The 17,061-nt window shown below is 57.6% G+C and overlaps 1 protein-coding gene across 7 annotated transcripts in view; it reads right to left on the reverse strand.

Moving 5' to 3' along the window:
* ANK1 (ankyrin 1) overlaps positions 1–1,866 on the reverse strand; it is a 236,103-nt gene extending 234,237 nt beyond the window's left edge. For 3 of the 7 annotated variants that reach the window (XM_058289996.2, XM_058289993.2, XM_071212674.1), the window contains exon 1: positions 1,519–1,720. In XM_058289996.2, coding sequence (XP_058145979.1) covers positions 1,519–1,644 — 126 coding nt within the window. In that variant the 5' untranslated portion in view covers positions 1,645–1,720. Of the gene's footprint in view, positions 1–1,518 lie in introns of all 7 variants that reach the window. The other 4 variants (XM_058289997.2, XM_071212672.1, XM_071212671.1 and 1 more) reach the window with 2 other exon arrangements.
* Between the last annotated feature and the right edge of the window lie 15,195 nt (positions 1,867–17,061).

A 17,061-nucleotide genomic window follows, 5' to 3' on the forward strand; every position in this document is an offset into this window, starting at 1 on the left:
CTGGCTCACAGGATGGGCTCTGGTATTTTAGACCCCTGCAGAAGCCTGACGAGATTCTCAGTGGCACCAGCCCAAACTCTGAGTCACCCTCGGTTTGGGGAAGGCCTCTTGTGGGTCCTGCTAAAGGGGTGGTACGTTTGGGAAACTCCCTGTTTACACACAAGAAGGCAATCTCCCCTGGGAGGAGGGACTGTTGTCTCTTGAGGGGGATAGAGGAAAGCCTAGGACTCTGAGTTACTAAATGTTAAGATCAGAAAACATCTCCACCTCCGCCGTCTCTTCCCTAGAAAAAGGCTGGCCAACGTGTTGAGAGGTGTGTGACCCACGGACAGGATGGCCCTCACTCCCTGCTGGCAGCCACAGGCCCCAAACTTCTTTCTCGAGGTGGAGAGAATTTCAGGAAAGAAAGGTTTCCTTCTCCACCGGGACCAAGGCCCGCCTCTGCCCTGAAAGCCGGAGGGAGCCCATTTCCTTGGCGGTGAGGCTTGCGGGCTGCGCCCCGCTTGTTTCCTTCAGGTTAAAATGGCTCTCCCGCAGCTGGAGTTCAACCCTTTCTCCCATTCCCAGAATTGCATCCAAGCACAACCGGCCTCCTCCAGGGCTGGGAAAGCCCTCTGCTCAGTTCCTGCCCATCCCTCCCTGCCTTCACTGTCAAAGGCATCCAAACTCGCAATACTTTGGGTCAGGTATAAGAAGACCCCAGACCCAAACCTAAAAAGCGGAAAACGGCCCTAGGTGGGCTTCGGGGTTCCGGTCATTGCCAAGGAGAGGGTCCCTGCGCCCCTCCCCAGAAAGGCCGCCTGGGCCGGCCAATCGGCAGCGCCGCTCTCTGGCCAGGCCCTGGGCCAGGCTGGACAGCCCCCCCCCCCCCCCCCCCCCGTGCCTGGCCTCCAAGGGAACTTCGCCTGTCGGCGGCCGGTCCCTCATCTGGAGTGACCCGTGCCGAAAAGGTGACCAGAGGCCCGGGGAGGGTCGGGGAGGGGGAGCCCCTCTCTGCCGCCGGACCCAGCGGGCGAGGAGGGGGTGCCTGGGAGGCTCGAGCCGGGTCAGGCCCGAGCAGGGGGAGCTGCCCTCCGCCGCCCAGAGCGGGTCGCCGGGGGGTGCGCGCCAGGCGGCGGTGCCCCCGGAGCCCGGAGCCGCGTCTCCCCAAAGGCGGGGCGGCGGGCCGGAGCGGGGCAGCCCCGCAGTCCGGCCGGCCGCCGCCAGGCCCGAAAAGTTGCTGCGGGAGAGCCCGGCGGCCGGCGGCATCTGTCCAGGGTGCTGAAAGGTGCCCGCGGGCGGCTCGGCGGCCGCGCGCCCTCAGCCTCCCGGCCGCCCGCTCTGCCCTTCCAGCCTCTTGCCCTGTCCTCTTCCCGGGCGCCCCGAAGCCGCCTGCGCTCCTCGGCCCTCCACTCCCGGGGGGCGTCCCCTCCGCCGGCGACCGGCCCCCCCGCGCGCCCCCTCCCTCCCGAGCCCCCGGCCCGGGCGGCCCCTCCGGGCGCCTCCGGCGCGGGCTGGCGCCCCCGCCCCTTCCCTTACCTTCTTCTTGCGGTCACGGGAGCGGTTCCTCCGCTTCCTGTTGGATTCCTCCTTCTCCTTCTGCTCCTGGAGGGCCTGCGCCTCGATGTCTTTGATTTTCTTCAGCTGTTTGGCCGCTTGAGCCATGGCGAGCCACGGCGCCCCGGTCCCCGCCTCCCGGGCCCCGCACACTTGGCTGATCCAGGTGGCGACACCCTCCCCAGGACGGAGGGGGGAAGAAAAGGAGTCTGCGCTCGCGGGCGGGGGAAGCGGCTCTGCCCGCCGCGGGAAGGCTGCGGCGGGCGCGGGCGCGGGAGGCGGCGGCGAGGCGCGCGGAGGGCGAGGCGCCCCGCGGCTGCCCGGGGGCCCCCGGCTGGCGCCTCGCGCCGCGGCCCGAGCTGGCTGGCGGGCGCCCGGGACGGGCTCTGGGCTCGGCCGCCGCCGCCGCCCGCCCTCCTCGGCTCCCTCCCTCCCGCTCCTGCGGCGGCGGCGGCGCGGGGGGCGGGGGCGGGGAGGCGGCTCGTACTGCGGCGAGCGGCGAGCCGGCCGCGGAGGGGGCGGGCTCCAGCAGTTAACGCAGGAGGGCGCGGGCCCCGCGCGCCGCCCCGGGGGCCCCGCGGGCCGGAGGGGGCGCCTGGCGAGCGCCCGGCTGCGGGGCGAGCCGACCTGCGGGGCGGCCCCCACTGCAGTGGCGCCGCCGCCGGGCGCGCGGTGGCCCCTCGCCGTCGGGCCGCGGGGAACAAAGCCGGCCGCGTCGACCCCGAGCCACCGGGGCGCCGCGGAGGGCCCTGCTGCGGGGGGGGGCCCCGAGCCGGGCGGCGGCGGCACCGCGGGGGCGCCGAGGCTGCGCCCCGGCGGCCGAGGTGGGGGCGGGGTGGCCCCGGGGCGCCCCCGAGCGGCGGCCGCTGCCGGGCCCGGGGGGCGTGCACAGGCCGCGTCCCCCGCCGCTGTCCCGCCCGGGGCGCCCTCGCAGGGGCGCGCGCGGTACCGAGGCTCCCCGGGGAAGAGCCCGTGTCCCCAAGGCGCTCGCCTAGAGCTTGGCTTGCCCCCTTCGCGGGCCGCGTGGGCCTTCTCCTGTGCGTTTCTACCAATGACAGCTGCAAACCTGTCTGAGGTCAAGGCGGCAGTTGGCTTTCGGGTTCTTTGGATGCGAGTGGAACTCGGTCCCTCCACCCGGAACCGCCACGCCACCCGCCTTCCCAACACTCTCACTCGCACCCTCCCCCGGAACGCGCCTGTCCCCGAGTTCAGCCGTCCAGCGCCACACACCCGGCTGCCTGGGTCACACAGCTACTCACCCAGGCCGTGGGAGCGGGGAGGGGCCTTGACTCGTCCAACCACCCCCTCCCCTGCCAGAAGGGCTCCCTGACTTGGCAACCCCCGAACCTGCAGCCGGGGCAGCTCTCCACCCGTCCTCCCACAACCAGTGACAAGCACCCATAAGGCCAAAGAGAGATTTGTGGGAAACCATACTTTAGAAGGAGGGGAAAGGAAAGATAAAATAGCCTGGTCTCACCCCGCCAAGGGCAGGCATTGGACCAGCCCCAGGTCAAGGCCTAGAAAGGACAGACTGCTGTGGGCAGTGACTCAAGGGGCCTGAGCTGGAACACCCGTGGTTGGGTAGCTGATGGCGCTCACCTTTGCTACCTCTCCCCCACCTCCCCTACAGACTCCACGCCTTCCCCCTTGCTGGCACCTTCCCTGCGCTCGCAGGACCCCTTCCACTCCAGGTCCCTGTGCTACAATCCCCGCCACCCAGTGCTTGCCCAGGGTTGAGATGATTAAGGCGCTGGGGCACCTCTGGACATCGCCGTTTTCCAGGTCTGTAGCCTGGACTCTCTCCTCTCACTCTAGGTCAGCCTTTGTCCAGTAGAAACAAAAGGTGCAATCCAAGCAGGAATCACGGGTGCAATTTAACAGTTCGTGTAACCACGTTTTTAAAAAAAGAGAGAAACTGGGAAACTTAATTTTAATGATCTAGTTTATTTCATTCAATATCTCCAAATTATTATCACGTCAACCCGTAATCGCTATAAAAGGCTCGTGCGAGAGAGTCCGTTCTCTTACCAAGCCTTCCCCTTAGAGCACTCTAAATTCAGCCCGGGCACCTCGTAATCGTTTCCCGGGGCTGCTGGGTTGGACCAAACAGGTCTAGACTCCGGGAGCCAGCGCGCCCGTGCCCCCGGCTCTCGTCATCCTGTACCAACTTTTAATCTCCAGCACAGATCTGAGCGCCAGGCTCGTTCACCCGATGTCAAGCCGCTTCCCCTCTTGCCACCCGCCAACCCGCACTCAACGCGCCGTCACCAGAATCCCTCCCAAACCCAGGGCTGGTCATCGTCACTTCTCGGCTTCATGGCCTTCTTTTTGCTCCTCGGGTGACCAGAGGCCTTCATCAGGCCTTGGATGCCAGGCCCTTCCTACCCAGCCCGAACATCTCGCCCCCAATCGCCCCTGGCATCTGTGCTCCAGCCCCCGCGGCCTTGAACTCGCCGGGGCTGACCCTCCTCAGGGCCTCCCCAGGCCTTCGTTCTTGCTCTCCCCCTGCCCTGCCCGGGCTGCGCTGCCCCCCGCCCCGGCCCACCTCTCCTCCCCTAGGGTAGCTAATTCCAGCTCCCACGGTGGGTCTCAGGCTGCTCTTTGCTTCCTCCAGGAGGCCCTTCCGGAGCTCCCGGCTGGCTCTGCCTTCTCGTTACTGTGCCACAGATGCCACTGCCATTTGTGTGACTTAGGTGATTGCCCTATGTCTTCCCCACTAGCCTTGAAGCACCAGGTGTCTGACTTTGCTCAGCGTTGTATCTTTGGTGCCTTACAAAGTGCCTGGCGCTTAGCAGGGGCTCAAGAAACGTGTGTTACAGAAATCCGTGAGTCTACTGAGGCCCAGAGAGATTAAGTGACTTGTTCAAGGTCACACAGTAAACAGTCGAGCCAGAATTTGAACTCCGGCATTCTGGCCCCAAGTTCATCCCACCATAGGGCACTAAACCGCTTACTATCTTTGGACATCAATTTCCTATCTATAAACAAGAATACTGAAAAACCTCCCTCAAAGCGTTGTCAGGAGAACCACTGGAGAGAGTGAACGTGCAATGATGTAGTAAAACATACTGAGCTTCCGTTTCTTAACTGGAGGAGAGAAGGGAATGGACTCCTTGGTGCTTAAGGCCCAGGCAGCTCTAAATCCTTGCAGGAACCTTTTGAAGATCAAATAAAAATCTCTGCTACTCAAAGAGAAAATACTATCAAGGAACAGCCCAGAGTGGACAGGGAATATGGGGTTGTGCCTCAGTTTCCCCCAAATCACCACTCATGGTGGCGGCTGTGGCCCTGGGTTTTAAAAACAGAACAAGTAAGGGGCAAACCAAAAGTCCTGTCCATGTCCAGGATCCAACTGCAAGGTAATTCCCTGAATCCTGTAATATTTCAGCCTGGGAAGTAGAAAATAGGAATGTACGGAAACCATTTGCTCTAAGAGGCGGAGCTGGATGAGGAGGTGGGGAGGTGACGAGGAGACCAACGGGGCTGGCCCTGGCCCAGTTCCCACAGCAGATGAAGAAACTGGAGGAAATAGAGTAATCCTAGTCTCAGCGGCCACAGGGGCTCCCTCGCTCCTGGTTAGAAGGCTGACAACATCAGCGTTCTAGAGGATTCCAGAGATAAGCCTTCTGCTGGAGCTGGTGTAGCTCAGTGGCTGGGTAGCAGGTAGGAGGTCCCAGGTTCAATCCCCAGGACCTCCTTTATTTTTAAAAAATTATTTATTTCTCTCCCCTCCCTTGCTCTCCGCCATCCCCCCCCCCCCCCCCCCCCGCGCCCGTTGTCTGCTCTCTGTGTCCATTCGCTGTGTGCTCTTCTCTGTCTGCTTGTATTCTTGTCAGTGGCACTGGGAATCTGTGTCTCTTTTTGTTGAGTCACCTTGCTGCGTCAGCTCTCCGTGTGTGCGGCACCACTCCCGCGTGGGCTGTGCTTTTTTTGCGCTGGGTGGCTCTCCTTATGGGGCGCACTCCTTGTGCGTGGGGCTCCCCTGTGCGGGGGACACCCCTGCGTGACAGGGCACTCCTTGCGCATCAGCACTGCATGTGGGCCAGCTCCACACAGGTCAAGGAGGCCCGGGGTTTGAACCCTGGACCTCCCATGTGGTAGGTGGACACTCTATCAGTTGAGCCAAATCTCTTCCCCCCAGGGACCTCCTTTAAAAAAACAGACAATGATACTCACCATTTACTGTGCATTTCCCATGCCTCAGGCGCTGCTAACCACTTCCATAACACTATTTCACCCTGGTTACCCTGTTTTCCTGTTGAGGACCACAGCGCTGATGAACTCAGACCCAGGCGCCCTGACTCCAGGTCTGACCTAAACAAACGACCAGGGGCCCGGTTTGGCCAGTGACTGTCCTGGGCGTGCAGGAGTGCTCGTTGCTATTTGAGTTAGACACAAAATCCTACCCCCAGGCCGGCAACCAGTGGTCCAACCTGGTCCTCTGAAGTCGCAGAGACAAACCCCCAGGGACCCACGGAGCGTTGAAGAAAGCCAGTCGGCAGACGGGTCCCTCCCTCCAGGGGCGTCCGGGCGGCAGTGCGCCCCGCAAGGTCATTCCCGGGCTCTTCTGCTCCTTTCTTCGGGAGAGAGTTTGAATGGGAGCCCAGGAGATGTCAGCTCTACGTTTCAGTGGGGTCTTTTAATTCAGAAGTTACATGAAGAGGATCCAGGCTTACATATTTGCTTTTGTCCCTAAGATTTCCAGCTGGACCCCCTTCTGTTAGCTGAAGTTTATGTAACCAGACTGATTGGTGCTCTTAAAAGAAACAGTGTTAATAATTAATGAAGCTTCCCGAGGTAAAAGCTGCCTAAATAGTATAAATAGCTTAAAACATTATATGGAGTGTCCCGGCCATTCTTCAAAGCACATTTTACCCTCCTAACAACTCTCCCCCGTGAGGTAGGTGCCATTGTCATCACCGTTCTACAGAGGAGGAAACTGAGGCACAGAGAGGTTGAGTAACTTGCTGGAGATCAATGACCAGCAGGTGACGGGTTGTAGGATTGGAGCCCCAAGAGTCCATCCTTAGCGCCCGTGCATTTACAACGTCCTCAACGGCGCTTGGGTCTTGAACTTCTCCTGTTCTGTCGCCTCCTGCTTAATCCCTTTGAGGGAAAAAGAAGGCGCCACCGATGGCTACCAGCCCGCGGGTCCTCTGAGGGCAGGAGGTGACTCTGCCTTACCTGTGGGTCCCAGGGCCACACCCTGAGGGAGTTCAACTGTCCTTTGAGCTGGGAAAGGTCATCCCGGAGGCATGCAGGCCGAGTGTGCAAACTCAGAGGAGCTCAGACTCACCAGGACTTGCCTTTCGGTTTCCCAGCTGACACCCAAGGATTCCCCTGCTCGCTGTCATACTCCCAGGACAGATGGACAGATGGCACCCCCGGGCAGCCCAGCCCCTGCTCCACCTCGAGTCCAAAATCACCTCCCTGCACTGTGTCGGACTCAGCCGCGCTCTGCTCTCCAGAACCCTGTGCAAACCAGACAAACCCTTCTCCTGGGCGACCGCTCTTCAAATATTTGAGGAGAGCTTTCGCTTCTCCCCTATGCTTGTCTAAAATAATGTCAGACGCTCGTCGCGATGGTGAGTATTGCGCTCTGGAGTTCCTAATTTCCTGCCCACAGTTTACAAATGCAGGCGATATGGCATTTTAGTAATGGGCATTTTCCAGGATGGAATTTGAAGAGATGAAAGAGCATATAAACCAAGGTGTTTGGAGAAAGCAGGAAAATAGGAAGAGGCTTTTACATATGGATGCTTAGAAAGTGCTAGAATAAAATTCCTCTCTTCACACCGCGTCAGCGGGGCCCTCCGAGCCCTTGGGTAATCCTGTCTGCTGCTCTCTCCGCTGCACCCCCGAATCTCAAGCCCTGGCCCCCTCATGTCTGTCACTCTCGGCAGATGACACTGGCTTCTCATTTATGGAAGAAATGGAGGCCACCGGGATGTCTGTCTTTAGCTTCCTCCTCATCCTCAGCATGCACACTTGCCTGCACCTAGCCCCTTGCCCAGCTCCGTCTTTTGTCTACGCTCTGGCTCCCACGCCCTCTCCCCTGCTCAGGAAACCTGTCCATTCATTCTCCTTTCTCCAGCCATATCTCCATCATACTCCTTCAGGCCCTTCCTCTCCGCCTGCCACCTCTCCAAGTCCTCGCTATTGAACGGCCCTCTCTCTTCGTTGCTTCCCAGCCAAGCTCCAAAAAGAGTGGGCAGGGCTGCCTGACCGTATATTCCCTCACGGCGCCGCAGAACCTATCGATTCCTTCCAGGCCTGACCTTGGCTCCCTGGAGCTCTTGCCCTGGTGGCCGGCTTCCCTGGTGTCCCCTACTCTCTCCTTGTGCACCTGCCTCTTCAATGCTCTTTTAAAGCTCCTTCTTGAACACGCCTGCCCCGGGCCCTCCCTCTGCCAGCTCAGCCATCCCCATGGCTCCGACCGGCCCCCGCCTGCCAGTGGCTCCTGAACCTCTGACTTCAGTCTGAAGACTGAGACAAGGAGCAAGCCCCGTGGAGTCCTCCTGGACAACGTCGCCCCAAGTCCCAGTTGTCATCGTCCCCTCCTGGCCTCTCCATTCCCAGTTCTAGGTGTCACCATTCATCCCAGCCTCAGGCTTGGGTGGCCCAGGGAGCTCCTCCTCCCTCTGCTGCACACCCCTTCCTCCAAGACTTTCTCCCAAACCAGGTCTTCTTGACCTTGAAGATCTAGCGATCTTACTAAAATGCAGATTCTGATTCAGGACCTCGATTGCAGCGAGGGCCCATACGCTCTACCCTCCCTGGCTACGACTGTTTAAATATGTCCCCGTGGCTCGGGCCCTCCCTTGCTCCCAGGGTAGAGGGCCTGCCGGCCCCAAAGCTGGCAGCCGGTGTCCCAGCGCCGCGGCTGCGCTGGCTCAGGCCCTGCTGCCCCTGCCTGGGCCACTCGGCCTGCCCTGCACGTCCACCCAGCTCTGGGGGCCCGAGAAGCTTCCCCAGCCGCCCTCCTCGGAGTCCCTCAGATTTCACGCACTCCACTTGGACCGCTCTCCCCCAAGGGAGTTGTGCACTTGTCCCCTGTCCCCCCAGTCCACCGGCCTCTCCCGGCTCGGCCCAGAGGCTCCCTGGGTCCCACCCCGGCTGCCCAGTGAGCACCAGCTGCCCCTGCACGGCCCTGAGCTCAGCCCTGTGTCCCTAGAATCAGTCCGTCCTCAGCACCCGTGGGGAGGTGTACTGTCCCCAGATCCCCGCGAGGAAGGGGCACCCCCAGGCACTGAGCAGCCTTTTGCGTTTGACTGGAGGGGATTCCAAGACCCCCCCTCCCCGAGGTTCTGAGAGACTGGGGTGCCCGAGAGAGAGGGAAGGCTCCTGGGGTACGCAGCAGTGAAGGGGTGGCGAGAGGGCCGTGAGTCAGCACAAGAGCTGAGAAGGAGCGGGAGGAGACGCAGGCCCCGGAACTGGGTCAAGCGGCCGTGGAGGGGCGAGGGCGGCGGGGGCATGAGGGGCCACAGCTCACCCGCCTGGGGCCCCCCCAGCTGGCCGGGCGGGTGTGCAGGAGGGAGAGGGCGGCCGGGAAGGAAGCGGCGGCCCCTCCACCGCCCCGGGGGCCCCTATTTTAAAACTCATCTCTTCTGCAGCACCCCCCGGGGCCCCTCGGCCACCCATGCTCCCGGCGCCTGGCCTGGCCCAGGCGCTCTCTACGCGGCTGGGGGCACCCCCCGCCCCGCCGAGCTCCCTGGGCTGCAGGCAGCGCTCCAGCCTGAGGGCCCCGAGCCTGCGGCACCTCCCCACCTCTGAACACCCCCCGGGCTCTGTCCTTGGACACCCCCTCCTCCACGCCACTCTCCTGGCCTCCCGGGGGCCAACGCCATCTACGGCCTGATGACTCCCCCAGGTACACCTGCAGGCTGTGCCTCTCCTTGAAATCTGGGGTCCATATGCACTCTTTTTTTTTTTTTTAAGATTTATTTATTTTTCTCCCCTTTCCCCGCCCCCCCCCCAGTTGTCTGCTCTCTGTGTCCATTCACTGCGTGTTCTTCTGTGTCCACTTCTATTGTTGTCAGCGGCACCTGTAATCTGTGTTTCTTTTTGTTGCATCATCTTGTGTCAACCTCCGTGTGTGCAGCGCCATTCCTGGGCAGGCTGCACTTTCTTTCACACTGAGCAGTTCTCCTCACGGGGCGCACTCCTTGCGCGTGGGGCTCCCCTACATGGGGGACACAGCCTGCGTGGCAGGGCACTCCTTGCACACATCAGCACTGTGCACGGGCCCGGGGTTTGAACCCTGGACCTCCCATGTGGTAGGCAGATGCCCTATCCGTTGAGCCACATCCTTGATGTGGCATCTCCGTTTGGATTTCTGACAGGCTTCTCAGACTTAACACGCCTGAGGCTGGGTCCCTGTTATTGCCCCACACCTGCTCCTCCCGCTATCCTGCCCGTCCCAGTAATGGCAACTCCTTCCTCCAGTGGCGCAGACTAAAACACTGGGATCCTCTTGACCCTTCTCTTTCTATCTTATCCCACGGGCAGTGTCAGCAAATCCTACCATCTCTGCCTTCAAAATATATCTAGAATTCAACCAAGTCTCTCAACCCTTCTGCCACCACCGTCTCCAAGACACCATCCCCTCTCACCTGGATTATTATACAGTCCCCTGACTTCCCTCCTCCCCTCCCCAGCTGTCCACTGGATGTCTGTTTGCAAATCAGCAGCCAAAAGGTTCTGTTAAAATGTGTCAGAGGGGAGTGGATGTGGCTCAAGCGGTTGGGCACCTGCCTCCCACATGGGAGGTCCCAGGTTCCGTTCCCAATGCCTCCTAAAGAAGATGAGCAGATGCAATGAGTTAAGGCAACCAGCAGAAACAACAAGCACGGAATGGATATGGCTCGAGCAGTTGGGCACCCGCCTCCCACATGGGAGGTCTTGGGTTCAGTTCCCAGTTGCCTCCTAAAGAAGACAAGCAGAGACAATAAGCAGAAAATGAGCAGACAGAGGGAGCCATCTCAGGGTGTGGGGGGATAGGTAAGTCAAACCAAGTACACTTCTCTGCTCAAAACCTTTTAATGGTGAGAACAGATGTGGCTCAATCAATGGAGTGCCCGCCTTCCACACGGGAGGTCCTGGGTTTGGATCCTGGTGCCTCCTGAAACAAACAAACAAAACAAACGAACAGCAAGCAAAACAAATGAAAAAACCAACTCAGGGAAGCCGATGTGGCTCAGTGGTTGAGCACCAGCTTCCCACATTAACAAGGCCCCGGGTTCAATCCCCAGCCCCCCCCCACACACCTCAAAAACAAGCAAAGAAAAAAAACCCTTCAATGGTTTCCCATCTCAGGGTCAATGCCAAAGCCTCTTATTCCTACACCTTTTCTCTGACCTCATTTTGCTACTCTGTTCCGGCCACCCTGGGCACACTCCTGCCACAGGGCCTTTGCACCTGCACCCCTCCAGTTCCTCCCACCCCCTTCTGCTGTCTCATGCCTTCACTTCCTTCTGCTCTTTACTCAAAAGTTACTGTCTCAGTGAGGTCTTCCCTAACCACGTTACCTAAAATTTCACCCCCTCCACCCCACCTCTCACACTCTTTCTCCCTTCCCTGCTTAGATTTTGTACCTTAGTACTTATCACTGTCATGCCGTGTATTTTAATTATGGTCTTTCTCACCTGCCTCCTTCTCTAGAAGGCAAATCTCAGAAGAGCTGGGATTTTGGTCTGTTTGTTCATAACTTTTACCCCAATGCTTCTAGCAGAGCCTGGAACATAGTAGGCACTCAATAAATATATACTGAACTTACCAACTAAGTAATTAAAGCCACAACTGTTTTTGCAAGACCTCCAGAGCGTCCTTGTTTTCCTATTTCTTTCTTATTAAAGATTTTTTAATGAGCTTTAAAAAGTGGACTCATCATCTAAAACATTTATCATCATCATTAATGTCATGCTTTTGCTCATTTATTAGCAGACTGTTTTCTCCCCAGTACCTTTTCCCTCAATCTAATTGCTAAAAGCCTTTTAGTTTCTTAACCTCTGTTTGACACCAGAAGGCAGGCAATTCCCCCACCCCCATCCCCTGCTCTTCTGCTGGGTATTTTAAAACATTCCCTGGGAAGCATAAAGAAAATTTTTTCTCTATTGAGTTTTCTAAAACTGTGGGCCTTGCTTTAAGAAGAGTTGATATATAAGATGTTTAAAATGCCAAAACATCAACTAAAGGTTGGAGAGAAGGGCGATTATCTTACCCATCTCCCTTCACCTTTCTTTTCTTTTTAAAGCATTCGGTGCATTCCTCTTTAGTAGTGGTTTGCCTCTTGTGCTTTCAGAATGTGATTACATCTTGCCCATTGTCATTCACACAATACTATGACAGTGCAACTGTTGCATAAAGTTGGATATACCTGTCCTGACATTTCTTTGGTAAAAGACCCACAACTCTTCCGGCTTTACTTGACCTTTTCATTTTTTTCCCTGCTGGAAATTCTACGTTGCTCTTTTGGGCCCCCGGTTTTGGAATCAAGGGCTTGTGTGATAACGGGGCAGCAGGGAGGTGATTTGGGGCGCTACCCTGGGGAGAAGATGGGAGAAGGAGGACTTTCTCGCAGATAAACACCGGTGACAGAGGGGACGGGCACGTGACAGATGGGGTGGTGTAGGGGAACCCTGTGTTTTAGGCCTGATTGTTCTGGAAGTCCAAAACTTCTCTAATAAAGGGGGAAAAAAGCTCTAAATAATAATAATAACAGACTTCACAGCCTGTCCCTCTCATTCCTAGGAATTTCAGCTTTGCACTTCCGGGGCCCCTGAAGTCACGAACGAGTGCTGCCCCCAGAAGCCCATGCCGACTGCTAGAGACACAGAAGTGAGCCTCGTGGGACATCTTCAAGAGCCTCCAATCTCTCATTTTGCAGAGGAGGAAACCGAGGCACGGGGATGGGGCTCCCTGGGACGGGCCCCCGGGGAGCAGAGAGGCCTGCTGCCTGGAACCGGTGGTCAGCAGCCAAAGGGGCTTCCTGGGCTTTCTCGGGCTTCGGGGCTCAGGGGCACGGCTCGCCCTCCGCAGCACCCACTGCTAAGTGGCATCAGGGCCCGAGGTCCTGCCTCCAACAGAGAGAGGGATGCAGGTCGCGCGAGGGGCTGGACCAGAGGGGCCACCAGCCAAGAGCACTCCGTTATCCAGACAGCCCCTGGCAGTGGGGATACACACACGTGACTGGAGTGGACTGGAGCACACGCCGTGCCCAGGGGTCCCGAGCAGAGCCAGAGGGGAAGGGGCAGCGTGGTGTGTTCCTAAGAGCCGGGCCCCAGGGAGTGGGCAGGTGGCTTATGTGATCGTTCTCGTCCCTTCACTGCTCAGCCCCCAGTGTTTGGTCTGGTAGAACCTCAGAAAACATTTGTTGAAAAGTGAGACACGTTGGCATTGACACAACTGCCCACAGCACCAAAAGGGCAATCGGGCTGTGTGACCTTAGGCAAGCCGTCTGACCTCCCACGGCCTCAGTTTCCTCATCTGTAGAAGGGGATGCCCTCCAAGGTGTCTCTTCCACCTCTGCTATTCTGATTCTATTGAAATGATCCCAAATAAAAGTCAGTTTCTCTTCTACTAAGCCCAGAAATAATTGCCCAATCCATTAGATGTAGACAGCTATAGGAATATAAGGAAGAGTTGAAAATGCGTCTGAACGTGAGCTATGAAGAATTCCATTTAACCTTCGGTGTGGGTTTGGTTTCTCATTGAGCAGAAGGTAGGAAGTCCCAGGTAGGAGCAGGGCAGGCCTGTGTGAGAAAAGAAGTAAAGGACAGTGAAGGTCAAAGGCGTGGGCCACCGGCCACTGTCATTTCAGAAGAAAGGGAGCGGAAAGCCGAATAATTGGGAAGAAAGAGAAAACGGCCAAGACAGAAGCGAGGGAGAAGGAGCGTAAGGAAGGCACAGGCAGGGCACAACGAGACTGTTAGAGCCGGAGGACTGGAGAAGCGGTTCAGGGGCACTGAGTGGCAGAGCCTTTCCTTCCTTCCTCCAAGTGCTCCTTGAGTTTGTCTGTTGCAGAGCCTGTGCAGAAAAAAATATCCTGCGATCTTTAGTACCTGTACTCCAATAAGCAGCAGATAGGAAATAACTGAGAGGCCACTGGAAAAAGTCACAAATGGCTTGAGTTAACCTGTAGGTGTAATGATGCCTCCATGTAATGGAATACTCCCCAGCCTTTGAAAAGAACGAGACAATTCCGTATGTGTTGATTTAGAACCTCTCCAAGACATATTAAGTGATAAGATGAAGAATAGTATTTGCGGCAGGCTTTCAAATGGGTCATAAAACAAGAGAGTAGAGCTGAAGGAGAGAAATACATATATTTATAGGCAGATCTGTCTAGGCTTAGATATGCATAGAAACTGTCTGGAAAGATCTGAGAACTTAATTCTTAGCTAGACTGCCCCTGGGAATGGAAAATATACATATCCTTTTATGCAGTTTTAATGTTTCACCATGTGGACGTGTTACCTTTTCATTATGCCCCTCCTGCTTTTTTTTAAGGGGGTACCAGGGATTGAATCCTGGGACCTTATACCTGCAAAGCACTCAACCACTGAGCTACACCCGCTCCTTACTTTTTCTATTAATTACTAGTTAATCATAATTTTAAGGCTCTTCTTTGGGGACTTTCTGTTTTTGTTACATCTCTTTCCTAAAGAGTATTGGTTACCTCCTTGCTGAGCTTTGGTAAAAATTCATGCTTTCCTTTCTTTTTTGTGGCTCCATATTTATCCTTAATGTAAGCACTGTCGATAGCTTTTAGAGTCTTTCCTCATCAGACACTTGGCCCCACTCTGCCAGGTGGCAGAACCACCTGCCTGCTGGCACACAGGACATTTAGATACCCCTGGAAGTGGCGGTAAGAGCTATCCCTGAGAAAACTCTATGGAGAGTAAGAAATGGGCTCCTAACAATCCTTTGCTGACCCTTCCCTTCTATCAAATCCCCTTCCCATCCTTTGGCAACATCTGGGAGTCTCCGGCTGTCCCGCCAGCCCTCAGCCTCCATCGTGCCCCGTAATCCAATTTCTCTCCCTGAGCCCCAAGTTTAGACCTCTCCTTCCTCCCTAGCCTAACCTTCTCCCTTACCTAACGCCCTTAAAATGGACCCGTTCCCTACCTATTTTCTCCAAGTCCTCGTGAAGGGAATGGACGACCTAACGGATAAGTTTAGGCCGAGGTGTCAGTGGCAGCCAGTGGCTTAATGCAGCAGTCCCTTCACTGGCGTCTCCCGGGTCAGAGAATCCCATCCACAGGTCTAGACCGAGTGGGCCCCACCAGGCTTTCCACCAGCTGTCATCCCAGACCCCAAGCCCTCCTCCCCCCACTCGACCCTCACCACTGCTGCAAACGCTGCCCTTCACCTTGACCCCCTCTCCCTCCTCCCCAAACCTTCCACTGCTCTCCCGTTTCTTTTTCTTTTTTTAAAGATTTATTTATTTACTTAATTCCCCCCTCCCCCGGTTGTCTGTTTTCTGTGTCTTTTTGCTGCGTCTTGTTTCTTTGTCCGCTTCTGTTGTCGTCAGCGGCACAGGAAGTGTGGGCGGCGCCATTCCTGGGCAGGCTGCTCCCTCCTTCGCGCTGGGCGGCTCTCCTTATGGGTGCACTCCTTGTGCGTGGGGCTCCCCTACGCGGGGGACACCCCTGTGTAGCAGGGCACTCCTTGCGCGCATCAGCACTGCGCGTGGGCCAGCTCCACACGGGCCAAGGAGGCCCGGGGTTTGAACCGTGGACCTCCCATGTGGTAGGCGGACGCCCTAACCACTGGGCCAAGTCTGTTTCCCATCTCCCGTTTCTAACTCACCCACCAACCCACCCAAATGCAAACCCTAACTTGGCATCTTACCTTCAAAATATAACTGACGGGAAGTGGATTTGGCTCAACAGATAGGGCATCTGCTTACCACATGGGCGGTCCAGGGTTCAAACCCAGGGCCTCCTTGACCCGTGTGGAGCTGGCCCATGCGCAGTGCTGATGCGCACAAGGAGTGCCCTGCCACGCAGGGGTATCCCCCGTGTAGGGGAGCCCCACGCACAAGGAGTGCGCCCCGTAAGGAGGGCTGCCCAGCGCCAAAGAAAGTGCAGCCTGCCCAGGAATGGTGTCGCCCACACGGAGAGCTGACACAACAAGATGGCACAACAAAAAGAAACAGATTCCCGGTGCCGCTGACAAGAATGCAAGCAGACACAGAAAAGCACACAGCGAATGGACACAGAGAGCAGACAACTGCGGAGGGAGGGGAGATTAAAAAAACCTAAAAAAAAAAAAAGAATTAAACAAGTCTGTATATATAACCAGCATCCTAAGGCTCCCTCCATCTCCACCACTAGTTTCCCAGTCCAGCTGCCATTCCCTCCTGCGTGGGTTTCCACGGCGACCTCCTAACTGGCCTCCCTGCCCTCAACCTTGACTTGCACACAACGGCCACCTGGCTAAGACATTCGACGCCGAGCCTCCGCTCCAGATCCTCCGGCATTTTCTATACCACAAAGAACCGAATCCCATCTGCTTCCCCGATGTCCCCAGGGACTAGGCTATTGCCACGACGACGACGACGCACGACCAACCGGCCGTCCCAGAGCTCGGCTGGCGCACACAGCCTTTCTCCCCTCCCTGCCGGGCCTCCGCTGTGACTGTGGCTGGGTGACCTGGCGGGAGCCCACGCGGCCGCGGGCTCAGGCCTCTGGGTGGGTGTTCCTGCGGCACCCAGGCCGCCGGGCAGCAGCTCCGCGGGCGGATCGCCATGCCCAGAGCGCTCAGGCCCATTTCGACCCTCGGGCGCTCAGCCCGGCGGCCGAAGCCAGTCACATGCCCGAGCCCCGGATGAGTGGGCTGGGAAGGCCGCTCCATCCATGCAGGGAAGGAGAGGGAGCTGAGCATCTGCTGAACAGCCCGCGTGTCGGGGAGAAGGCCCTGCATGAGCGGACCCTTCCTCGCCCCCCGACGTCATGCCCCCATTTCCCCCTCACCCTTCCACCACCCTGGTCCCGACACTGTCATCACTAGGTCCTCTGCCCTTGCTCTTCTCCCAAATACTGATTTCCACATGTCCGTGCCCTGACTTCCTGTAGGTCTCTGCCCAAACGCCAACTTCCCAGAGATTTTCCTTAGCACCTCACCGTAAGTCAGCACCTGCCCCGTCACCCCCGGCCCTTCTGCCGCCTTATCCTTCCTCCCGGCACCTCCCACCACCCAGCACAGTAGATGTTTATCGTCCGTTGCTTAAGGCTGCCAGGTATGTGGCGGCAGCGCTTTGTCTGCTTTCTCCAGCTTCCAGAACAGTGTCTGGGATATAGTAGATGGGAAGCATTTGCTGGCCTTTGTCACCCACCTGATGTCCCTCCTTCTCTCTTACAGGCTGCCATGGCACCAGCCAGCGCAGCGCCTCCTCAGCCGGATTCACTGCGCCCTCCCTGCCCGGTTTTGTGGTTCATCTCCTCTGACGCTGGAAAGCTCCCCATCCTCGAGGCCTGGCCCCAGCACCACCTCTGTGCACAGTCTCGCTTCCTCACGACCCAC

The sequence above is a fragment of the Dasypus novemcinctus genome, chromosome 29 (assembly GCF_030445035.2).
Source record: "Dasypus novemcinctus isolate mDasNov1 chromosome 29, mDasNov1.1.hap2, whole genome shotgun sequence".
NCBI classification, from domain to species: Eukaryota; Metazoa; Chordata; class Mammalia; order Cingulata; family Dasypodidae; genus Dasypus; species Dasypus novemcinctus.